The sequence below is a fragment of the Dama dama genome, chromosome 20, assembly GCF_033118175.1.
Source record: "Dama dama isolate Ldn47 chromosome 20, ASM3311817v1, whole genome shotgun sequence".
NCBI lineage: Eukaryota > Metazoa > Chordata > Mammalia > Artiodactyla > Cervidae > Dama > Dama dama.
The window spans coordinates 30,631,621-30,658,237 of NC_083700.1; the positions used below are offsets into that span (position 1 = coordinate 30,631,621).

General features: G+C 36.1%; 1 protein-coding gene across 2 annotated transcripts in view; it reads right to left on the reverse strand.

Moving 5' to 3' along the window:
- The window catches only part of MAGI3 (membrane associated guanylate kinase, WW and PDZ domain containing 3), a 244,578-nt gene that overhangs the window by 97,300 nt on the left and 120,661 nt on the right, over positions 1-26,617 (reverse strand). For both annotated transcript variants that reach the window (XM_061121116.1, XM_061121115.1), the window contains exon 2: positions 6,770-6,886. In XM_061121116.1, the coding sequence (XP_060977099.1) occupies positions 6,770-6,886 (117 nt within the window). The remainder of the gene's footprint in view (positions 1-6,769; positions 6,887-26,617) is intronic.

Sequence of the window (26,617 nt, forward strand, 5' to 3'; positions counted from 1 at the left end):
TCTGAAATTCAGACCTTTTTGGAGCAAGTGCATAGCAGCCCACTGGATGGTAGAGAAGTTGGCTGTGTTGCCTTGGGACAGAGCTGGTTCACCATCAGTGAGTTGAGGCTGGTGGGCAGGGTCTGCTGGAGTACCAATAAAATTCACCAGCAAACTGCCTTGAGTGGAAGGGACATGTAGCGGGGTGTTTTGGACTTACTAGAAAATCAGCTGGGAAACTGGCTGGGCTTGCTGGAAACCCAGTGGGAAAACATTTGCAAGAGATTTTGCTGAAATCTGGGGAGCCTGCTGGGCTCCCCACAGAACTCATCAGGAAACTGTGAGGAACTCAGCTGGCACATTGGTGGAATTTATGAAGCCACCTATGTGAGCCTGTTCCTGAACTCACTGCTGGGACTCCCCCCACTCCTACCCCTCACTCCCCTCCCTACCCCACCCATGTGTACCACTAAACTTGCCCCTGGGTAGCTGACTGCTAGAGTGCTGCTGAAACTGAGTATCTTTTTGCAGGCAGAAGCAAAAAGAAAAAGGCACACTGAAGCCAGGAAAAGAAGACTCTGTTTTTCTCCAGTATCCTTCCTACACCTTCTACTGACAAAGCTCAACGTTGTGCCAGATGGTAAGGAGAAAATGTGACAATATCATAAGTAGGCAAAAAGAGTAGATTTGAAGCCAAGAGGCTGTGAGTAATAAACTGGCAGACTAGTTTTCTGAGAGATTATATCATGAACTCAAGTTGAATTTTTGTCAAATGTTTTTTCAGCACCTATGGAGAAGATCATATGGCTTTTCTAGTTGGTTACTATATTAATCTTCACATGTTATACCAACCTTGCATTCCTGGGACAAATCTCACTTGGTCAAAATGTGTTATCCTTTTTCTATATTGCTGTGTACTGATTTGCTAAAATAAAGGATTTTGAGCCTATGTTCATGAAAAATTTTGGTCTAATACTCTTAATGTTTTCATCTGGCTTTAGAATCAGGATAATGCTCAGATCATGGAGTGAGGTTGGGAAATGTTCTAATTTTCAGAAGAAGCTGTATAGAATTGGCATTATTTCTTCTTTAAATATTTGGAACAAATTACCAGTACCATCTGGGCCTGAAGTTTTCTCTACAGGAAAATGAAAAACTACAAATTTAATTTCTTTAATAGATACAAGGCTGTTCAGTTCTTCTATTTCTTCCTGAGTGAGCATTGGTAGTTTTTGTCTTCCAAGGGATTTATACATTTCATATGAGTTGTTGAGTTTACTGGCGTAAGTAGTTTAGAAAACTCCTTATTATCCACTTAACCTCTCTGTAGGATTTTCAGTGATACTGTCTCTCATTCCCAATGTTTATCACTTCTATTAATCTTTAAGAAGCAGCTCTGAATTTCACAGATTTCTATTGTTTCTCTATTTTCTAGTTTATTGATTTCTGCTTTTTATTATTCCCTTCCTGCTACTTAATTTGGGTTTACTTTGCTCTTAAGGTAGAAATTTAGTTCATTGATAGAGATCTTTATTATTTTCTAATGTAAGTATTCACTACTATAAATTTCCCTCTAAATACTGCTCTAGTAACACCCCACAAATTGATACACTGTAATGAAATGTGTGATACTTTGTAATTTTTCTTGTGGCCTATTCTTTAACTCACTAGTTAGAAGTGTAGAAATTTAATTTCCAAATATTTGGAGATTTTCTATATATCTTTCTGTAAATGATTTCTAAGTCCATTAGGATCTATCTTAAATGTAATTATGAAGTTTTCTATTTTCCTTTTAGTTCTCATTCTGAAACCATTTCCATTCCATCTGAAGAATTTTCTTTACCATTTTTTATAGTACAAGTGTACTGGAGAAAAATTCCCTCATCCTTTTTTTGTCTCAAAAATTTATTTCTTTTCATTTTTAAGAATATTTTTACTGTATACAAATCTAGGTTGGCATCTTTTTCTTTCCTTCCAGCATTTTGAAGATAACATTTGATTGGCTTCCAGCTTGTACTGTTTCTGTTGATAAGTCTATAGTCAATCTATACTCCCTTGTATGATCTCTTTTTCTGTCTGCCTTTCCTATTTTCTCTTTATCACTGGTTTTCAGCAATTAGATTACAATGTACATTGACTTTTTTTTTTTTTATGTTTCTACTGCTTGAGGTTTGTTGATACTCTTAGATCTACTGGTTTATAGTTTTCACTGAACCTGGAAACATTTCAGCCACTATTTTTTCAAGTATTTGTTCTGCTTCCCCCACTTTGGCTGGAGAGCGTACCATAGGTCAATATGAAGAGATCACAGTCCTGTTCTGTCTGTAATCCAAGGTCTGAAAACAGATGCTTTCGATATCTTGCCCAATTATTTATGATAAGAGGCTAAACCCAGTATGAGGAAGTGCTTTGTGGCAAAAGTAGAACTGTCCCTGTCTCTCTCACTGCTTTTTAAAAGTTCACTTTTGTATTCTGTTTCCTCTCCATGTTTCTGTTTGATTAATCTATACTGTTAGGTCTTCCAGTTCACCAATCTTTTCTGTTGCAGTTTCTAATCTGCTATGTTAAACACATCCAGTGAGTTTTTGAAGTTTCATATAGTTCCTTTTAAAAATATGTATCTTGTTTTCTCTTCATTCTGTTCATTTTGTCCTTTAAATCCTTGAGCATGTTTATGAGATAACTTTAAAATCTTTGGTATGGTCATTATCTGTGTCATTTCTGTTTTTTTTTTTTTTTTTAATCAGCTCACTTTTCTTTTAATTATGAGTCACATTTTGTTTTATGCCTAGTAATTTTTTATTAGACACTAGACATTATGAATATGATGCTATTCAGTGTCTAGATTTTTTTTGTTTTCCTTTAAAGAGTTCTTATTTCCCCCCCTTTTCCCCCTTCTCTTCCTTTATTTTTGCTAACTAGATAAATTACATGCATATTCACTTGATCCTTTTGGGACTTTTTAAATTAAACTTTGTTAAAGTGGGTCTAAATCTATGGCCTCTTTAACACTACTAGTTAAGCCATGACCCTTATGGGGTCTCTCCACTCAGGTTAGTTAGAACTCAAATTACTCTTGGCCCTGTGTAAGCTCTGGGGATTGTTAACCTTACAGCTCACAGAGAGTTCTTTGCCTGCATTGTGAAGTCACGTTCTCAGCTTAGTATTCAGCAATAAATCCAAGTAGGCACCTAATGCAGTTTGCCTGAGCTTTCTTTATATCTCTTCCTCTCTGATACCCAGCCCTGCAAATTCCTAACATCTCAGAATTCTTGAACACATATTTCTGTACCCTTAACTCAGAGTCTGCTAAACTCAGCCTAGGCTCTTCCTCCATGTGTTATAGCCTCAAAAGTTCCTCCAGGCAAAAAGTTGATGAAATTACAGGATTCTGTTGTGTGCAATCTCCTTCCTATTCTCTTAGGGATCACAGTTGTGCTCTGTGAAATGTCTGACAACAGTAGAAGTCTCTTTCTCTCATTAATTTCGTTATTTAAATTGTCTCAGGTTTTGTCAGTGGGCACCCCTACTAGGTGGCTTTTCTCCTAAATGTTCTTCTGCTATGTCCCCCCAATTTTTTAAACAGACTTTCTAGTACAACTGGACATTCCAACCTCACCCTACACTTTCCTTACTCTAGGTTAGGAATCAGAATTTTCTCCAGAAAGATCTAGTATCTTTCAGTAAAGAATCACACTTAGAGACCAGATGTGACCATCCAATTTACTAACTGCTACTGATGCATAAGGGCTTCTAGATTCTTGGAAGGGTTTTAGACAGTTCAATTTGTAAGTCAGAAGTTCCTTCCTATTAGGATCTGAAATGACTATAGCCGTTTGGAACTTATGAATTAAAACAAATAAACCTGAGCTCCTTTCTAGGGCAAAACCCCACACTGGGGAGAAACTGCAAAACTAGGACAATAAATGTAAGCTAAAAAGAAGATTCAAGTAAAAGTGGCAGAGGGTAGCAGAAAGTACAAGTACATATTTTTATTAACTTGCTTTAACAAGGGTAGAGGAAGCTCTAGAGCTATGAAAATAAAAATGCTGCCCTGAGAAACCCCAAGTTACTTAGGAGGGAATAAAGCTCAGATTGTGTTCAGATTTTTTTTTTTTTTAAGAGCAATGCTTTATCCCAAAAGACAATTAGATAATTAAGCCAGGGCAAGAAGTTATGAGCCAAAAATCTCATATCCATCCAAACAAACTTTTAAAGTATAAAGATCACAGACAATTGATATGATGATTCTGTGAACCCTTCATGGAAATCTGGTATAGAACAAGCTTCAGACAACCAGAATTATTGAAAAAACAACAACATAGGGTTGGTAGTTTGGTTAATCATGTATCTAAGCATAGAATGGAGAATAAATGATTATAAAGGGGAGAGGGCAGTACATAATGATTGCTTGCATTACCAATATAGATACAGATCCAGGATCAAAAAACAGGGAGAATGCGGAAAGAATATGCAAAGAAGAGTAAGCTTGCTAATTACCTTATATTTGTGGGAATAAAAGATAGTACCTGAGGTCAGATGACGGGAGAGGGAGAAGGAAGGATGAAGAAGAAATGACTGTATAATTTTAGTATTGCTCATGGTAGGACCAAATAAAAGGAAGGAGGAACACAGTACTATATAAAGGTAGCCATTAGAATAAAGGTATAACTCTTCCTAAAAAGAGAGATCAAATAAAATAGATTACACAGTGAAAGGCTTTTTTGTATAAAAGACTTATATATAGGTAAAATACGGATTCCCAGGTGGTGCTAGTGGTAAAGAACCTGCCTGCCAATGCAAGAGACCCCTGGATCAGGAAGCTCCCCTAGAAGAGGCCATGGCAACCCACTCCAGTATTCATGACTGGAGAATCCCATGGACTGAGGAGCCTGGCAGTCTACACTCCATGGGGTCACAAAGAGTTGGACATGACTAAAGTGAAAAGCACGCACCCATGCGTATAGGTAAAACAGAAAAACATGACAAAATGGGGCTGGAGATATCACATCAATAAATACAAAGTTTCACATTGGCTACAAAATTCAAAAACATGACGAAACTGAGATGAAAGGTATGATCAAGTCAATAAATATAAAGTTTCACACTGGGTACAAAGTTCAACACTATTTATAAAACACAGATTCAGAAAGATAAAAGAATAGTAAGATTTATTCCTTGTGGCAGATTCTTTACCATCTGAGCCACCAGGGAAGCAGAGTGAGATTCAGAAAGATAAAAGAATAAAAGGATTTATCAGGCAAATGCAAAAAAGGCAGGACTTGCAATTCTGAAATCTGATAAGGTAGATTTATAGGAGGATAGCATAGACAAGGGGTCATAATTTAAAACAAAAAATTTTATACCATGTTAAGAAGTCTAGACTCATAGTAAATAGGACTCTCTGAAGAATAAACTATACTACAGATGTGCAAGAATCAGATGTGCCCTAGGTATGAGTCACTATAGTTCAGTTTGTTTCTCTGTTACTTGTGTTTGCAAATAATTTCATTTTATATACTTCTATATATCCTATAAACCTCATAATACAATAGTGTTATTAACTTTAACCAGAAAAATAATTAAAAGTTTGAAATTAAAGTTTAAGAAACAAAGAATAAAATCAGACGTATACTTTAAAGATGGACTAGACTGAGGTGACATGGGAGGCAGGGGATACAGTTAGAATGGGGCAAGGGGACAGACACTGCTTGGGTACCTACTCCAGATCAAGTGGTTTACAATAATACTCTCACTTTAATTCTAATAGCTATATGAAGTGAGCCTTATGATTTCATATTTTATACATGGAGATTCTGAAACCTTAGGAAGTTTAAGTAATCTGCCCAAGTGAACCAATTAGTATAATGCTATAATCAAGATTTTAAAGTCAGTTTTACTTAGTTCTTTGAAACTACATAATGGCAAATTTTTGTTGTTGTTGTTCATAGTCTAAGTAAGAAAGAGGGAGGGTTTATGATAGTTCAGAGAGATAGGTATTTCAGAAGCATAATTAGGAAGGCTTGGGGATGAACTGGACATTGTGTGAGATTAAATAACAAGATAAAGATATAAAGAATTCCAGAGATGGTGTAAAAGCTAGTATCCACAAGGAGTTACAAATATACTGAGAAGTAAAACAAATCAGAATGTCCTTTTAGGCCCTTTTATTATTTACTGCTTTTCTTCTTCCCCAGACCTATACTAATTAAACCAAGCTTACATGATTTATTATGTGCTTAAAAGAAAAAAAAAAGCCAAAAACACAATTATGACGACAATCAGCTCCTATGAAAACTATTAAAACTGGAATGGATACACCAACATCCAGATAAAACTTCAGAGGCAGCAGGCACTGCACAGTCTCTCCTGTCTTCCTCTGGGGAAAGGGCAGACTTTAAAGTCAGCAACATCCTAATAAGTAATATAAAATGTTTGTTCTCAGTATACAAGCATGAAGAGCAAAAAGTCTTAACTGCATAGGTTTTAGAAATTGATTTCCAGGGAAAAAATTTAGTTAGCAACATGTACATTTATATCGTTAAATTCTTAAAGTCTAATGAATTTTTTAAAAAGTCACAATATAGAATCTGCTAGTTTTTCTATTTTTAAAAACCAAACCCTTGAAAGTCCTCTGAAAAATTTTCTCTTTACCCAATTTTTGTTTCATTCCAGTGCCCCAACTTAATCTTCACAATGTCGTATTGAGATTCTCTAGAGAATTATTTCTGGATATTTGATTAAATAAAGAGATCCTGGCCACATTTCTTTGATTCTATCTTATACTTACATGGAATGGTTCTCAAGTAAAGATTATCTCTGATCACTTGCTGCAGTTTATGGTCAATTGATCCTTTCTGAAACTGAAGACTTAGGTAATGTCGCAAATCTTTATTAATGACTTTGCCTACAACAACAAAAAAAACACAAGACAAAATAAATAATTGTTAGGTCTTCAGTTAAATATCAATGCTAGTTAATGAATACCCTTAAACCATTTAGCCATAAATAGGATAAAAGAAATCAGAGTATTTTATTCAAAATAACGTAAGTGTAACAAATTATTACAGGTACTATAATTAAAATACACACCTGTAATATACAATGTGGGCATAATTTTACATGGCAAGAGAGAGAGGAGGTATGTGTCAGAGAGTCAAATACTCAAGGTAATTTCATTCAATCCCATGACTTTAAGTACAATCCATAAACAGGTAAGTTCCAAATTCTTATCATGTCTCTATCCCTGACCTAACTCCACCAGACTCTAAATGCATCAGACTCCTTCATCTATATTGCAGATAAATAAGTACCTCAAATTTCAGATGACCAAAACAGAACTCTTAATTCTATCCTCTCCCATTACATTTCTCTCCTCTAATCTTAGAAAATTACCACAATCCTGCGGAGGCTGAAGCTCCAATACTTTGGCCACCTCATGCAAACAGCTGATTAACTGGAAAAGACTCTGACTCAGGGAAAGATTGAAGGCAGAAGGAGGAGAGGGCGACAGAGGATGAGATGGCTGGACGGCATCACTGATTCAATGGACATGAACTGGGGCAAACTCTGGGAGATGGTGAGGGACAGGGAAGCCTGGCATGCTGCAGTCCACTGAACAAGAACAACAATCCAACAGAACAAACCTAGAAGTCATCCTCAATTTCTTCTTTTTACTTCTATCCCTTAATGCAATTAATTAGCAATTTTTGTCAGTTCTCCCTTCAACACATATCCCGTAACTGCCTACTTCTTCTATTTCCATTGCTACCACCCTAAGCTAATCCACCATGATTTCTCACCTGGAATTCTGCAGAAGCCTTCTAATCCATTCCCTTGCACCCATTTTTGGTTCCTTCCTGCTTCCATCATGCCCAAAGAAGCCAGAATGAGATTTTAAAACATAAGTCAGATGATCGCTACTCTGTTTAGAGCCACCTAACGACTTCTTGCTGCTTTTTGAATATAATTCAAACTTCTAAACAGGGCCTAGCAAGACCTACATGTTCCAGCTCTGACCATCTTGGACCCAAACTCACCCACCCTTCCCCTTCTCAAACTATGTTCAGCCCACAAGTCCATCTTTCTCATCTCTAACATGCCAAATGGGTCCTATTAAGAACCTTCTGCCTATCACTAGAAGGAACAGGCATTCTCTGTCCATTTGTTTGACTCCTAGATACCACGTAAATGAGTAAGAATGAAAGGTTTCTTCCTTATTTGTGGGGAAAATGGGAGATTAAAAAGAAGAATATTAGGGGTATCAAAGAAATATTAGCAGAAAAATAGGGAGCTGCAGAAATCTGGTAGCAGTGAATTTGTAATAATGGTTGAACTCAAAATAATACAAACACTTTTCATTAGATAAGATTTCAGTAACTCAAAAAGAGCAATGTTAAAACAAAACAGATTATGTTACTGAATAAGAAATGACTGGTTGATTAAAATATACACTTTACTTCAAACAATATAGTTATGGCCAAATTAGATAATTCAAAAGGTTACTACAGATCAGTTCATTCTTTCAACTGTTATTTCATAACATAGCATTTCTAATCCTCTCTTTTCTCACATAAATAAATAAACATAACCTGTATGAGCGAGTACTAAAATAAGCAGGAAATCAGAGTGCTTCTAAGGTTTGGAGATAACATTCATGTTCTAAACTAATAAACACAAACCGAAAGGTCCCTGTTTTGCATTGTCAAAAATAGATACTGAGGAAGGGGGAAACCTTGTGATCAAAGAAGGAAACCTGAAGGATATTTACAAGGATAACACAAGGATAAATCTGTGGTCTGAGGCTGCTTCTGTCAGGACATTGAGTGGCCCCACCAACCAAAGTCCAATTTAGATGGATTCATGTTATTTCATTTTTTTTTATTACAGTACTTATTCATTGCTGGGTAGAAGAAAAACCCAATTCATAATCAGTACTGTACAGTCACACTGCTTACTGAACAAAACCAAACCCAATTATGAGTTTATTAAATATTTTGAAAACTAGGTAAAAAGTGTTTTGATCGCATTGTAATAATCACTATAGAAAAGCTTTGGTGGATTGTTACATAAGTGCTTGAAAGTGTTTAGTGATGTCTGTGGCGGTTTGGCTAGGGTTTTGACTAGACAGAGAATGAATCATTTTTTTTCTACCTAAAATAAATTATATAGACTTCAAAACCTGATATCCAACATATTTTCAAAAATAGATTTAATCTAGATAAAGGATAATGCCTGTTTTATTAAAGAAGACAATCTGAGTAAACACTTATTAAATTCAAGGTTTAAAAAAGTTTTTGAAGCTTTACTATAAAATATGGCATGACTCAGACAGATAACTATAAAATGCTAAAAACTCACATTGAGTGTTAATCTACCAATCTATAAAAGCAACAGCCATTGAATTAGATGTAATTAAAGACAAAGCCATAATAAAAATCATGGATCACAAATTACAGTATGAGGGGCTCTCAACAGGGGAAATGAATTCAATTCCTGTTTCAAGGGCCCACAAGAACTTAAGACTGAGAGAATCATTAAAGCAGAAAGAGTTAAAGAATGACACCTAGATTTATCAGAGTAAGAACTGCTTCCTAATCTTTACCCTCAATTTCTACGGGGACTCTGGATGCAACACTGAGATGAACAGTTGCAAAGAAAAACGTGAAGTACAATTTCATAAATGGGATATTTTATTTAAAGTATGAAAACTATTCAAAGATGTCATCACATTTCTCTGATGTTGGGAAAAAATATTACAAACATCAATAAAATGTCAATGATAAAAGATTAACAAATTATATAGATTGGCATTCTTAAAAATTAATAATAATAAAAAATATATTGGATGTAGCAGTCATCATGAATGTCCTTATTTCAAGAAACCAAAAAAACTTCCATTAAGGGGATGGAATATTACGCTTCCCTCTTTGATGCAGTTCCAGGAAATTTGTTTTGTTTTTTTAAAGTACAAATATCCTAAATAGGCAGGTGGCTATGGAATTACCAGAAGGCCAACAGAAACATTAGCTCACAGAGACAATGGAGAGATTATCTGTATTACTGAATTCTATATGAAAGTCTGCCTTTTGTTTTAAGAAAGTTTCACAGCAACTTGACATTTCAAGAGGATGAAAAACATCTATTTGGGATTAATGTAGTTGTTAAACAAATGAGAAAAAAGGACTCTTCATAATTGCATTTTTACTCAGTCAGCCTTTGCTTCAAAGTGCTAAGATTATTCTTTGACTTATAAGTGACTTGTAAGTCAAGTTGATTTATTAAACTTAAAAACAGATCTATAAAGCTTACAAATACAGCTTAGGAGGGGAAAAGTCTATAACTGAACTCTCAATCACATGAATAAATCCATAATCAAAAGAACTCATGACTCAAATTCACACTTTCTGGATGTATGCCAATTAATATTCACTACCATTACTCTTTAAGGGGGCTTCCCTGATAGCTCAGTTGGCAAAGAATCTGCCTGCAATGCAGGAGACCCCAGTTCAATTCCTGGGTTGGGAAGATCTGCTGGAGAAGGGATAGGCTACTTACTCCAGTATTCTTGGGCTTCCCTGGCGGCTCAGCTGGTTAAGAATCTGCCCACAATGCGGGAGATCTGGGTTTGATCCCTGGGTTGGGAAGATCACCTGAAAAAGGGAAAGGCTACCCACTCCAGTATTTTGGCCTGGAGAATTCCATGGACTGTATTAGTCCACTGGGTCACAAAGAGTCCAGACATGACTGAGTGACTTTCACTTTTACTTTCTTTACTCTTTAAGGAATCAGTGTAGAGTCACTGGTTATTATTTAGGTAAACACTGTGGCATGCTGGCAGAGGTGTGGTCATGCAAGCAGCTGTAAATCAATTTAATTGCCAATATTTCACTGCCTTTTCCATAAAGATTGTCTAGGAGACTTTGTCAATCACTTGCCAAAGTCAAGATATGACAAGTCTTTACTATTGTCTAATCCAGTAGTACTTATAAAATAGAAAAGAAGAAAAAAATGAGGTCAGTTTGGCATGTTTTGTTCTTATACATTTGAGTTGACTCATGGAGATCAACCCATTCTTTTCTGAACACTTCCAATATTTTATAAATTTTATTGTTTACAATCTCTTCAAATGTCGTCAGAGCTTAAAGTCAGGGAAGTGGACTTGCATTTTCACAATCTACGCCTTTTTGGAAACTGGAACATTTGTCTCGCCTCAGTCTCTTGGTACTTCCCACATTCATGGTTTCACAAAGAATACTGACAATAACCCTGGGATCACATCTGAGAGTCCCTTTAACTCCTGGGAGGGTAACTCAACTATGTCTTGAAAATTTAGTTTCATTTAAAGTGAATGATACTCTCATGATCTCTTCATCTTTTTAAAATTTAATTTCCCTCACTTGAAGCTGTTTATCTTTTATTGTTGGAAAAGTAATTCTTCTGGTTCAAGACTACAGACACAAACTAAGAATGGCACAGAACTGATTTCTGCCTGTAAAGAACTACCAATAACGTCTTCTCACAGTAAGCCTACCTGTCCCTTCTCACTGCTCTTGCTCCAAACACAAACTTAAAAGCTCTTTGATCTCTCCGAAGTATCTAAACTCCTTTTGAGCTTTGGCAATTCAGGAAATTCTTCGATGTTTCTTAGTTTACTTAGCACTCTACAAATGTGATTATGTGTTCCATCCAATTATTAATCATATACATCTTTTAAAAATCTCGAGCTGCTCAGAACATTCTTTGTACCTATCAGAATTTCATCACATAACTTATCTTTTAGAAATTGCTAGTCTTAGAATCACACCTATAGATGCCATAAACTTAAAAAAAAAAAATCTGTTTTCCTCAGAGGCAAAGTACGGGCAAAACCAGATCCCACTTTTCTTCTTTACTATGATGACTATAAGATAGCCTGGTGAAATTCCCCAAACGGTTCAATCCAACTAGCTTAACACAAACGTTGTTACTCACAAGTCATTTTCCATTAGACCCAGACTCAAGAGCAAAGCATTTCATTGCTTCCTCTACCTCCTAAGCTCTATGAAACCAATGAAAAAGATACATATAAGCTTAATTCCAAACTGGCTCCTTGGTTAAAGTCAGGCGTTTTCTAAGACAAAAGAAGCCAAACTGTAGTCCACTTGTTTGTGAAACTGTAATCTTCTCTAGGCAATCAGAATCTATATATTTCATAGTAAAACACCTTCTACTAGCACAAAAGTTATTTTAAAATGTACAGTTATTAAACATAGAAGTTTGCCAGCTATCTTAGGGGCAAAGCTGTGGTTTTACAGATTTAATCCCAGGATCAAGCACATAGAATGTGTGAATCAGCTTAATTTTGTATTTTTTATTGTTCATTTCACACTCTCCATCATCGAATACATGAAATTTTAGAATACTCAACTGATAGAGTATTCAACAGTCTATACAAAACTTTATTTCAAACTAGGCTTCTTAAATAATGAAATTAACTTTACTTGGACTCTCTCAAAATGTTAAAGTAACTTCTTCATTGATACTGCAAACTTAATGATAGTTTTTAATGCCAATTCCTCAAATTCTCTTCTTTGTTAATGTTTTTAAATGTGTTCATAAAACGGTATCTGGCTATCCTGAAATACAAAATGAGGCTAAATTTAAAAAAGTCTACTGTCTTCTAGTTCCACCAGGGATAGCAAGTATAGAAGTAGGGGGAAAAAAAAACAAATCCTTTTTCTGCCTTTTCTGAAAGGAAGATGTAAGAATGAAAAGAAAATGAGAAATAGAGAACAATGATGACTAGGACTGCTATTTTATAATGATAATTATTATATTGTACATATATGCTTCCCTTGTGGCTCAGCTGGTAAAGAATCCACCTGCAATGCAGGAGACCTGGGTTCAGTCCCTGGGTTGGGAAGATCTCCTGGAGAAGGGAACAGCTATCCACTCCAGTATTCTGGCCTGGAGAATTCCATGGACTGTATAGACCATGGGTCACAAAGAACTGGATACGACTGAGCTACTTTCACTTTCACACACATGCTATACATTTTCACTTACGCCTCATGAAAATTTTAAGGTAGATATTATTATCATTACTATTTTATAGGTAGGGAGCTGAGGTATAGATAAGTGACTTGGCCAAGGTTATATCACTGGAAGTAGCAGACCTGGTATCTGAACCCAATTAATCCGGGTCTAGAACCTGAACAATAAGCACTGTGCTAGAATACCTCTTTCTCTTCCTTTTTTCCATCCATCCACCTACCTGCCTATCTTTTGCTGAATTTTTTCTCTTGCATAAAGGTATAAGAATACAAGCCTAGAAGACCATCTTTCAAAAGAGCTCACTTTTCCTAAAACTGTCACATTTATCGTATAAAAAAAAAAAAGATTTACTGAGTCCTGAGATTTCCTGAAGCTCTTAGGGGTAAGGCAGTGAATGACAGTGCACCCAAATGAACTAAAAGTCTCACAGGGATGATGAACACTGAGAAAGAAATTTCGGATGTGAGAGCATTGTGACTGAGAAGTAGAGAGCACTGTGGGAATCTATAGCCTAGATCCTAAGTCTAGGAAATCTGCAAAGATGTCACCGAGGAACTGCACTGGAGCTGAAAACTGAAGGGTAAACAGGAGACAACCAAGTTTAAAAAAAGGAGGGGGGTGTTGGTAGGGTGAGTGGTACATGTGAAGGCATTTACTTGAGGAGGCAAAGAACACAGTGCTGACAGAACTGAGAGAAATCCAGTAAAGCTGGTTCTTAGAGAGTGAGGAAGAGCTTACACAAGCTCAGACAAGAGTTCCGAGGGCCAGCGGGTTGTGTAGAACCTTGAAACAATAACTTCAAAGAACTTCAACTAACTCAGGTACTACACCTAGGCCCTTCATAACTGCTATAAGCGAACAACTTACAGATATATTCTTACTGGCCACATCTATATTTCATACTTGTGTTCAAATGCCACCTTGTTATTTCTATTCTTTTATCTGTAAGAGCATATTCAAAGTTATAAACTTGGATGATCCTTATCAATATAACTAAGTATGCCACTCATTACAGGCAATGAACCTAATGCATTTTTTAAATAATTTATATAACTAAATTCTTATTCTGTCCCAAATTTGAAAAGCACTAGATCTTCTGGAGTCTCCTGAGCCACTTCAGTGTTTAAAACTGGCCAGTTTCCAGGACCCTTCTGAGTTACAGTATGAAAAAGCACAGTGAAGAGATCAAGCAGTTGGTGTCTTCTGCAGAATCCTGCTTCCACCTCGGTAGTTAAGAAAAAGACTCCTGCTCACAGAGGGCACATTCTTTTTTTCCTCAGCCTTTTAAGATATTATTGACATATATGTAAGTTTAAGGTATACATGTGACCATCTGATGCATGTATACGGGCGCTAAGTCGCTTCAGTCATGTCTGACTCTTTTCAACCCTATGGACTGTAGCCCGCCAGGCTCCTCTGTCCATGGGATTCTCCAGGTGAGAATACTGGAGTGGGTTGCCATGACCTCCTCCAGGGGATCTTCCCAACCCAGAGATAGAACCCATGTCTCTTATATCTTCTGCATTGGCAGGCAGGTTCTTTACCACTAGCACCACCTGGGAAATCTGATGCATGTATATATTGCTAGACAATTACCGTAACAAGGTTTGCAACCCCACTTTTTCACATACTTCCCATTTAATGAATGTACAGTGATAATATTTATGATAACAACTTTGACACATGTAATCTGGTATTATAGTCATCACACTGTACATTAAAACCCCAGAACTTAGCCACCTTAGGGCTGTATGTTTGTACCCTTTGACCAACATCTCCCCATTTCCCCATATCCAGCCCCTGAAAACCACCATTCTGCTCTTTATTTCTACGAGAACATGAGTTTCTGTTTCTATCTCTATTACACTCTACATGTAAATGAGAGGATAGTTTTGTCTTTGTTTGCTGGAGGTCACATTATTTGTCTGTATTACAAGTTAGGGCAGGAGTACACATTAAAATGGGAGTGTCCACTCTCCACTGGTTCCTGGAAGCAGTCCTCATAAACACATTGGTCAGGATTCACCTACTGCCCTGGGTCCTACATCACTGACAGTTTAATGTCAAGTTTGCCGCTACACACTTGGTCCTTGCCCAGCACACCCTAGAAAAAGTTTTCTTTTCTCCCTCCCTTTCTTCCCTTCCTTCCCTCCCTTCCTTGATTATTACTTTTAATGCATTTATCATCAGAAGAACTGGGAGCACAGCTAAAGAAAGAACTCTTTGGTTTAAGTAGTCTATATATTTGAAAAATCCCTGAACTACACTAAACTAAATATACTCATCCCTAGTTCCTCTGTCCATGGGGATTCTCCAGGCAAGAATATCAGAGTGGGCTGCCATGCCCTCCTCCAGGGGATCTTCCAAACCCAGGGATCGAATCCAGGTCTCCCGCATTGCAGGTGGATACTTCACCTGAGCCACCAGGGAAGCCCAAAAGTCGAACACTATTTACTGCTTATAGAATTCAACATTATACAGCATTGAAATTGCTACATTATATTCACATTATGTATAAATAAAACCCATTATAATGCTGTATAGTTTTCTGGAAAAAAATTTTTTTTTAATGTTTTTGCTTAAATTTTTTGCTTAAGTAAAGCAAGTATTTCTGTGTAGAATGTATTTCCAAATAACAATCATTTCTCTAAAAAAAATTCTGATGCATGGCCAGGGATCTGAGTTATAAATAAAAAGTTGGTGGCCCAGAGGAAAATGCTGTTGTGTCTGTATTGTTCTTACTTCTGAGGTATCTTGTCCTACCCGTCTAACCTCCATGCCCAACTCTTTCCCCTACTAGTTTCGGTTTTGTATCTACTCCACCTGGAGCCCCACAGCGTTGTGCACATATAAACACGGTTAGAGCAAAAGGCCTGCGCGTTGACCCTCTGTTCACCTACTCTCTGACGCCAGCACCCAGACAGAACCCTGAGGTCCACATCAAGGAGCTCTTGTTTTCATCTCTCCTCCCGGCTGGTCCTTGCTACAAACAGTGGGGTACATGCCAGGAACTACGTTTAGTTCATTTATGTATCTGTCCTCCAAAACACCTCACAGCACTGAGTAAACATTCTTTAAACACTCCAAAATGATACTTTTTGAAAATTAAACCTTTTGTTTTGGATTGGAGTATGGCCGATTAACAATAGTGTGACAGTTTCAGGTGGACAGCTGAGGGACTCAGCCATACATATACAAGCATCCATTCTCCCCCAAACTCCCCCCCCCATCCAGGCTGCCACCTAACATTGAGCAGAGTTCCCTGTACTATACAGTAGGAGCCTGTGGGTTATCCAACCAAAAGGACACTTGATAATGTGACTGCTACACTGATTAAGAATTTTAAATGGAATTCATCCAAGAGAAACATTTTCACTGTAATCCTCACAAAAATCCTTTCATTAAGCAGCACTATTAAAAGTAATGTCTTGATTATAACAATGTGGTCAAATACTCATAAGGTATTTTAAATGAAAAAAGCAGGGCACAAAACAGAATATTCAGTGTGACCCCCAAAACTGTAACGTATCTGGGAAGATGCAATTTTTTAAAATGTAAGGGTCATACATAAACTCATACTTATTAAACAGTTAGCAACACATAAATATTATTGCAGGTATATTTATTGGGTGATTTTTAAAAGCTTTTATCTTCATGGTTCTGAATTTTCAAATTTTCTACAATGAAAATCTACTACTACAATGAGAAAAACTTGTAAAAACTAGAAACCATACTTTCAAAATCTGTGCCCTTCAAAGGTCATTTGTGGAAAAAGAAGCCTGACCTAGTGGAGCAGTATGACAAAAAACTTGAAAAGTTCTATGTAAAAGCTGACACTACTTGTGTAGGTTTTCCTTTAGTTCTTTGTTTTTAATAAGTATTGATAATATTTTCCCCATAGTAAGGTTAAATTCTAACCATTTATTTTTAACTAAAATGCTCAACTGATAAGCTATAGAATACTAAAATCTCTATTTGAAAAATAAAATGAAAATCACTTTCTAGAAAAAACACAACAAAATTACCACAATTTTCCCTTTAAAAGTCATGTATCAGGAAGAGTACAGTAAGGTGAACCTTTCCAACAGAAAGGAGTAGAAAAAATAAGAAATTATCAAAAGAGGGTCTTTTTCTTTTCAAAGCTTTTATTTGATGGGATCATGTAGATTTAGTACTTAAAGAAAAACAGTATTTCTCAAGTGCTAACCTGAGGCTATTCACAATTTTTTTCTTTGTGGCAGTCACATCAGGAATCATTAGCAAACCTGTCATAATGCCAGATAACCAGTGCCTGGATGGCACATCAATATCTGAATCATAGTATTAATGCTTCATCCTTTTGACAAGAGAGTACAAAGCCATCTATTGTGCCCTGTCATTTTCCTGAAAACAGAATAACTGGGTTCAGTGGTCTTCGCAAATCAGTTATATGCTTCCGCAGAATGTCCAGGACTTGAGGTAGAAGATTTGTTACTGACGTTTCATTATAAAAGCTAATAAAAAGACAGCTGAAAGGGAATACAGATGTGCTTGATTAGAAGTCTAACTGGGAAAAAAAAATGACTATTAGAGAACTCAGATTGTATTTTAAGATGCATCATTATGTAAACAATCTCAACCTCCAGGTTCGGGTAGTAGGCTGATAGAATTAACCACTATTGAAGAAGAATTTAATAGCTTGTATTTGTCTGACAGCTTTTAAGAACATAGATTTATACTAATCCTTAGAAATTTTCTAGAGCAGATAATTTAAAGGTCCTAAAAACTATATTAAACATCAAAAGTGATCTGAATCTGTGGAGTCAACATTCATTACAAAATAATCTATTTCCCATTTTCATTTCTAATCTCTATGTTTAAATCAGGAACATACTTAAAAGGACTTTTAATCCTTTCAAAAAACGTCAGAATTTCAACTTTAGAAATAAATGAACACTTCTATGCATATCCCCTTCCCCAGATTCCTCCACTCCCTCCAACTCACTTCAACTATAAGGCTGAAAGATGAGGACCTTTCAGAAAATGTCAACATAAATGATACTGTCGGAAGATCTCCAGTCTCCCATTTTCCTTTTAAAGGGTGTTAAAAAAAAAAAAAAAAATCTTAAAGGAAATCAGTCCTGAATATTCATTGGAAGGACTGATGAGAAAGCTGAAACTCCAATACTTTGGTCACCTGATGCCAAGAGCTGACTCACTGGAAAAGACCCTGATGCTGGGAAAGATTGAAGGCAGGAGGAGAAGGGGACGACAGAGGACGAGATGGTTGGATGGCATCACCGACTCCTCGATGGACATGAGTCTGAGTACGCTCCGGGAATTGGTGATGGGCAGGGAAGCCTGGTGCACTGCAGTCCATGGAGTCGCAAAGAGTCAGATACGACTGAGCGACAGAACTGAACAAACAAAAGAACACCAAAAAAAGGAGGGGTGGGGTGGGAAGGTGAAGGAGGAAGGATGGGAAGGAGGGAATTCATACCCCTAAACTAAACCAACAGCAAGAAAAGAATCCATTTCAAAAGGCAATGGGAATTTCCATAAATTCCAATATCAATTAGTGAATGCTATGAAACTACACAGCAAAAACCACAATCAAAGGTATTAAATGGCCTGATCAGATTGATAGTCCTGAATTTAGGTCTAAGAATTGAAAGGGAGTTGTCTGAGCAATGTGACAACATAAATCATTTTTATAAAAGGCTCTCTAATACAGAACAAAACAAAGAGAAATAATCAAAAATAGAAGGAAAAAAAGAGTTACTTTTTGTCCACTGAAATATCAACTCCAAAGACTATAAAACATTTTGGATCACACTGAAAAAATGCCAGAAGCTGACACATAACACACTAGCTTTTAAAGTCAGCACATTTTGCAGACTCTTTTCAGTACAAAATATTGATACATTGAATGTATATATCTATCTACAAAATAATGGGTATATAAACTGCTGTTCCCAATCCCTAGAAGCAGGAGATACAAGCATTCAGAGAGAAATAGAGACAAAACTCCCAAAATGTAGCGGTCCTTGGCACTAACTCCCTACCCCCAGGACATCAGAATTACTATGTATTAATAGAGAGTAAATGCTTCCCCATCAACCTGGAGAGTTCATATGCTAATGGTAACAGTAAGGGTTATCCAGGTAACAGGAACAATAGTCAATAAAAAGCGTTAATAGACTGACATCATGAAAAGGTAACTTCTCAGGTGTATAGAATAAATAGAGGAGGGAGCCAAGAATAGCTATGAGGCATGCAGTTAAAATGTGAGGACCACTGTCCAGGTCAGTATTCCTAGTGGAAAAGTAGATGGATTTGAGATTCACTGTACATGCCAATATGTATATAAAATTTTTCAATACCAAACACCATCCTTAGAAGAGGCTGTCATCTGATATTTGAGCCTTACAAAGTCTCAGATTACAGAATGATCTATAAGTTATTTTATTTTGAAAAATACAAGGTACTGTCTGAAGAAAACATGTTAGCCTGAACCAACAACAGCAGTTTTAAGAGACAATCTAACACAACTGCTGGGGGTTAGGGGCGGGGGTGGGGGGCGGAGCAAATAAAGTGAGAAGATTCAGTAATTTTTTCTTGGGAGATTACTTTACAACTGCAGGTGACAATGTCACTGTTAAGCAATCTTTCAATGACCAGGTTTTACTCGTTTGTTTTAAAGGTAGTAAGTGTCTGTATTTTCTTTTTTCGGTCATGCCACACAGCTTGTTGGATCTCAGTTTCCCAACCAGGGATTGAACCTGTGCCTTTGACAGTGAACGTGCGGAGACTTAACCACTGGACCACCAGGGAATTCCCTGGTGATCACTTTTTGAAAAAAGCAATTCAGTCCATACTTAGGTTATGAGATCATGAACATATGCCAACATTTTGCTCGAGATCATGAACATATGCCAACATTTTGCTCGAATTGTACTTGTGGCTGGGACAGTATTATATACAGATTTAAAACTACAATGTCTCAAGCAACTTAGATGGAAGAGAGGAGGAAGTGAACTAGAAAATTGTTAGGTGACTCATTCCAGTATTGACAAAATACTAAAGATGTACGTTGAATAGTCTGAACAAAATTGTTACATGAAATAGTATTTCTAAATTTCATTTTAAATATATGTTAATTAAATTTTAGAGGTAGAAATCTGATTATATCCCTAAAAGTTTACATTAAGACTGCCTAATCAAAAGAGTATGTATTTTTTTAAGTGTCTTTTTAAAACAACTGTGGGACAGCATAATCTTAACTACAGATACCTTCTCCTATCTGGATATTCATGATATTATAAATAGAATCTATTAGCCTTAGCAATATATTTGATAGGAAGATTCAGGGGGAAAGAGACAACAGTAAAGATCACATCAGACTTCTAACTTGAAAAACCAGGAAATTTAAGTTCCAATTAAAGAAAAGAAATAAAAAGGGAAAGAAACAGATTTTGAGAATTGAGGCAGGAAATCAGTATAATAACATCTCATGTTATTTGAGGTGGCAGTGAGACAGATACCATATGAAAACATTAATGGATCTGAATTTAGAGCTGTAAATTGAGTCTTTAACTCACAATAAAAATCTGGCCTTGGTAGAGATGTAGGGTGATGTAAGTTGGAAAAACTTTTCTGGAAGGCATTATGGCAATATCTATTAACATACACTTGCATGTCTTCTGACAGAAGAGTTCTACTGAAGTTATAGTCACACAAAAATGTAAAAAAAAAAGCAAAACATAAAAGATGAATGTTTATCACAGCATTATTTATAAGGAATTTAAATGTCCAACTATACTGGTGAGTAAATTATAAATGATAAAATACATCTTCAGTTCCTGAGGTATGTTTTAACATGTTGTTGAAAAAAAAAGGGTTTCCCTGGTGGCTCAGTTGGTAAAGAATCCACCTGCTATGCAGGAGACCTAGGTCCAATCTCTGGGTGGGGAAGATCCCCTAGAGAAGGAAATGGCAACCCACTCCAGTATTCTTGCCTGGAAAATCAAGAGGGAGATACAGAAGGGAACTTTTAGTGCAAGATGTCATTTATGAAACTGGTACACTTTTCCTATATGTATTTATGCAAGAATATATTCTAAATATGCTCATCTCTGAGTGAGAAAATGTTGAAGAATTTTACCCTCAACTTTGTAATATTCTATAGTTTGAGAGATTTAAGACAACAGCAGCATACCATATTTTTAGAAATCTATAATGCATTTTTCTCTTTTTCTCATTAAGAATTGGAGCACAATATAAACTTGGAGGTAAATAATAAAAACAGGAAAAGAAGCCCACCCTGGCTGCACACTTAGCTTTCAAATTTCAGGGCTGCCTAACTAGGAACACATAGTCAGAACTGGAGCACTACCCCAGGCTTGAAACCAAACAACTAGGCTAGAGAAGTCAGTCCTGCTTGACCTAAGCCTGTAATTTGATTACTGAAATCAGTAGTGATTCGGTGTTTAACAGGTCACTCTCAGAACTAGTTCCTAAACCCTGATCCAGGGATTAAGTACTATAATATGTTTTAGGACAAGTTACTGTAAGACAAAATTAAAAGACATTTGCTCCTTGAAAGAAAAGCTATGACAAACTTAGACAACATATTAAAAAGTGGAGACATCACTTTGCCAACAAACGTCCATCTAGTCAAAGCTACGGTTTTCGGGCAGTCGTGTACAGACATGAGAGCTGGATCATAAAGAAGGCTGAACACCAAAGAATTGATATTTTCAAATTGTAGAGCTGGAGAAGACTCTTGAGAGCCCTCTGGACTGCAAGGAGATCAAGCCAGTTAATCCTAAAGGAAATCAACCTTGAATATTCATTGGAAGGACTGATGCTGAAGCTGAAGCTCCAATACTTTGGCCACCTGATGCGAAGAGCCACCTCATTGGAAAAGACCCTGATGCTGGAAAAGATTGAAGGTGGAGAAGAAGGGGGAGGCAGAGGATGAGATGGTTGGATAACATCACTGACTCAACGGACATGAGTTTGAGCAAACTCTGGGAGATACTGAAGGACAAGAAAGCCTGATGAGCTGCAGTTTCTGGAGTCGCAAAGAGTCAGACACGACTGAACAACTGTAAGGCCACATCTTCAGGATTAGTAAATTATGTACATGAAAAACAGTGACTAGAGAAAAACAATTTTTGATAGCTTGACTCCACTGAAAATATTTTCCCATGAAAAAGAAAAAGAGAATAGAAAGATTATATGATAGAGGTCAGCCTCTCCCTTAAAGTAAGCAAAACCAAAAGACAGGAGGGTAATAAAACAAAACGCCAGGCACTATGCTAGTGTTGAAGCTATAAAAACCATAACATAGTACCTGCCCTGGTGTTGGGGTGTCACAGACAAGTATAAACAACTACTAAAACCAGTGAAAAAGCATGTACAAGGTGCATGAGAGCATGCAGCTAAAAAGAAAATAAATAACTATGTTTAGTGGGGAAAATCAGTTAATCTAGGCTGGAAGTATGGATGGGGAGGACAGGATTGGGAATATCATGGGCATTTCAGGTAAGGGGAAGAGCACAGTGGCACGGTGGTGGTGGATTATAAGACTAGAGAGATGCAGGCGCTCAGGTAACAGAAGGCTTTACTTATGTCACTAAAGGGTTAGAACATCTCTGTCGTGAAGAAGTTACCAAGATTTTTATTACCAGGGAAGCTCAGCTGGTAAGGAATTTGCAATTCAGGAGATCTCAGTTTGATTCATGGGTCAGGAAGATCCACTGGAGAAGTGATAGACTCCAGCATTCTTGGACTTCCCTGGTGGCTCAGATGGTAAAGAATCCGCCCACAATGTGGGAGACATGGGTTTGATTCCTGAGTTGGGCAGATCCCCTGGAGAAGGGAATGGCTATCCACTCCATTATTCTGGCCTGGAGAATTCCATGGACTCTACAGTCCATGAGGTCACAAAGAGTGGGACACGACTGAGCAACTTTCACTTGACACAGTCAGACCTGTGTTTCAGATGGATAATTCTGGCAACACTGTGGACTATGGAGACAAGGAGAACAACTGGAGGGTACCAAGACCAGCACAGAATAAATTTAGCCACAAACCCATTAATACTGGCAGCAGAAGCAGTATTAGAAGAATCAACACAGCAGAAAATTGGGTTGGTGAAATAGGAGGCAACTCAAGAAACACAAACTGAAAATTAGAATTTAACCAAAGAAGTGAATGCTCACAGATTTGCAGAGTGCTCTAATTTAAACTTCAAATGACAGGAATCCTTGAAGGAAAAAGGAGAATGAAATAAGTAATAAATAACCAAATAGTGCAGTTGAAGTAAAGTGAAAAATTTTAAAGAAGAGAAATTAGAAATTGAAAGGTTTACCATGTCTCAAAAAGAAGAAAAAGAAAGAAAAACAACAGCAACATAAAAATACAAATGTAAATTCTTTAGGTATTTTCTTAAGTTTCCCAAAAGAAGACCAAATATTATTTAAAGAGTCAAAATCAAGGGAGTTTAAGATGATTACTCCATGGTAAAAAAAAACATTATGTAATACCCATGCTCCATTTGCTTGGCAACAAAAAGTCTTTCAGACTTGTGGTGGCAGTGGCGGTTTAAAAAAAAAGAAAAAAGTGGTTTTTTCCTATTTAACTACCTTTTCTTTAGCAAGCAATGAATGATCCAGAGCTCTATGACTGAAGCTAAAAAGAGTACTGTAATTTAAAGCTACTATATGCAAATACTATAGAATACTGTTACTGTGATAAAAATAAACAGATGACACATGACAAAGAAATGATATACAGTCAAGGTAACAAGATCAACAGATACAGGAAGCAGGCACAATCCAAGCTACCCTATTTCTCATGGTGGAAAGTCAGAAGTGAATGCTTCACAGAGAAATATAAAATAATCACAATTAGGTTGGAAAAAGATCTGTGGTAAGTTCGAGACTAATATCAATTCTTTGAAGCTCCTCAAAAACATACACCTTCATATATTATATGATTATATCACCTATTCACATTATGAGGCACTTCTAAAATACACAGAATTAAACTCTCAAGAAATAACATGATTCATTTGCACCTTAACCTCAGTAAACTTCACATAATTCTTTATTAAGTTTTAAAAATAAAAAAAAATAAAAAAATAAAATTCAAAACCACAGAGCACTTTTGCTGCTATTGAAGAAAACTATTCTATCTAAAAGAAGGACTAGTAAATGACAAAAAGTACCATTAAAAAGTATTCTTAGTTATCAAGGGTTTTTGAAGAGTCAGATGTAAGGATTTTAGACAAGATCTTAAAAAAATAAAATAAATTGGCAAAAAATTAAATATTTGCTAGTGATAAGATCATGGGTTACTATGCCTTGGCTTAAATTTTGTCTTAAATGCTGTTACTATTTTTGCAACTCAAAATAAAACGAAACTAGAAAACTCCCAACACAAAAACATAGGTATATTTTGTTTATAAGGACAAAGATATACACATTAATACTGATGAGAGGGAATTTGCAGACAGGGAAATAAAGTTTAATGTTCATTTCTATTTCTGGGCAGCTATGTACATCTATAATACAAAAATTTTATGAAAAACTGACATATGAAAAGATTCACAGTTGACTCTACAAAAATGAAACACATAATTTTTCTTACAAAGTATGAAAATCTTTAAACAGTAAGGCTACATTTATGTGGTAATAATTTTAATCAAATTACCCAGTCAATTCAGTGAAGAACCAATTTAACTTATTTCATTTGTTAATGATTACTAATTGTCTGAGTTATAATTATATGTCTGTCATTGAACAATGGTGTACTACAAAATTTAAAATAACAACTCTTACTTTATAGCAGAGGTTTAAAAAAAAAATGCTGTAAGAACAGAATTGTATCTTCAAAGAAATTTTATGAGGAATTTAAATGTACAAAAACAGATAAGACTGCTGGCTCCAGTTTGAAAAACATTGCTTCACTAGTCATAGGTTTACCAGGTTAATATGGAGGAGGTTGTTTTAGCACCTCAATATAGCTGCAGTACTCATCAGTCTCACCTTAAAGGGGGAAACAGAGATTTCTGTTAATATCATATTATGTATTATAAGGCTTCCCAAAAGTACAGTCAGTTGAGTCAGTGATAGTGCCCTGCTTTCTTCCTTTTTTCTTCCAATACACATTTGTTAAAATGTACTTAATTTTTTATATAATGAAAAGAGAGGAGGAAAAACAACTAGAAAAGAAAAACGCAAAAATAAATGACTAGACAGTTCAAAGAAATGCAATGGCCTGTAAACACAGGAAAAGATATTCAGCTTCACTCATGATAACTTCAACTTCACTAATATGATAAATACTAATTAAAACAACACAGATACCACTTCTCACCCATCAACCGGTAAAACAAATCAACACCGTTGGTGAGGTTGTGAAGAAAAAGCACGAGTGTAAAGTGTTGATGGGTGCAGTGGCATACCAAGAGGGGGCGATGGAAACAGACCACGTCTGGTGCAGAATAAGGAGGTACACTGTCCACAGAGAATTTATAAACTAAAACTTGATCTGCTCTTTACCATCATGTGACGACAATTTTTCTAAATGTCAACAATAAAACGCTCTCTGAAAAAATTTAGTTTTTCCAAATTTTAAATAATTGTTGTGGTTGTTGTTGAACTTTAATAACATATGTGAGTTTCAAATTCAACATTTTTATTACTTATTTTTCAAACACTGAACTACACATGAAGTTAATTTGAAGAATTCCCAGTTGGGCCTCTGATAATGGATTCAGTTCTACACATTCATTTCAGAAGTTAAATCTGTAATATTCTGAAATGGTCCAAACTCCATTTGAGCACAGTTTGTCTCTAGCCCCAGTGTTACATTACCTACTCCTGCATTTAAACAATAGATTCCAAATAAACAATGACAGCTGTAAGCTATTTCTCTTTTCTAGGTTATCTTTTTTCCTGGTGGGAGGTTTTAGATGAGTTAATCAGACACAATAATACTTGCAGACAGCCGGAATTGGCCTTGAACAATGACTAGTAAAGCACAAAGCTTTAAAAACAGTTATTTAAAGAATAGTGCATGGAAACGGTGGTTAAGGTCATTAACTACACAACAATAAAACATAGGAAATGGACACCTAGAAAAAAATAATCAAATTTTGAAGGATGCTAGGAGAGACACCAAAAGATGTTGCTCTTAGCTTACTAGAAGAAACCAAAAGGGCAATGTTTATTTGAATGTCTGGTTATTAACGAGTGGATCAAACAGTGTCCATGTTCACTACATTCCACCATCTCCTCTTGATTTTGTTGAAAAACTTCAGGAGTTTTTTTTTCTTTTAACTAAACGCAATAAAAATTCAAGATGAATTTTCTGGTGGAGATATTTTAGCAAACATTTTCTATAATGTACTCTATTTTAAAATTTACTTTTACTAGTGTGATTGTCTATTCAAATGTTCAAAAAAAGGAAATATTTAATGTATATATTTTGTTTCTATCACTACTATATTTTATTTCATGGTCATTTCTGAAATTAACTTTATAGAAGAGAGATATATTAAATAATTACCTGTTCCATGCTCAAATACACTAAATATGTCCCTGTAGGGTAT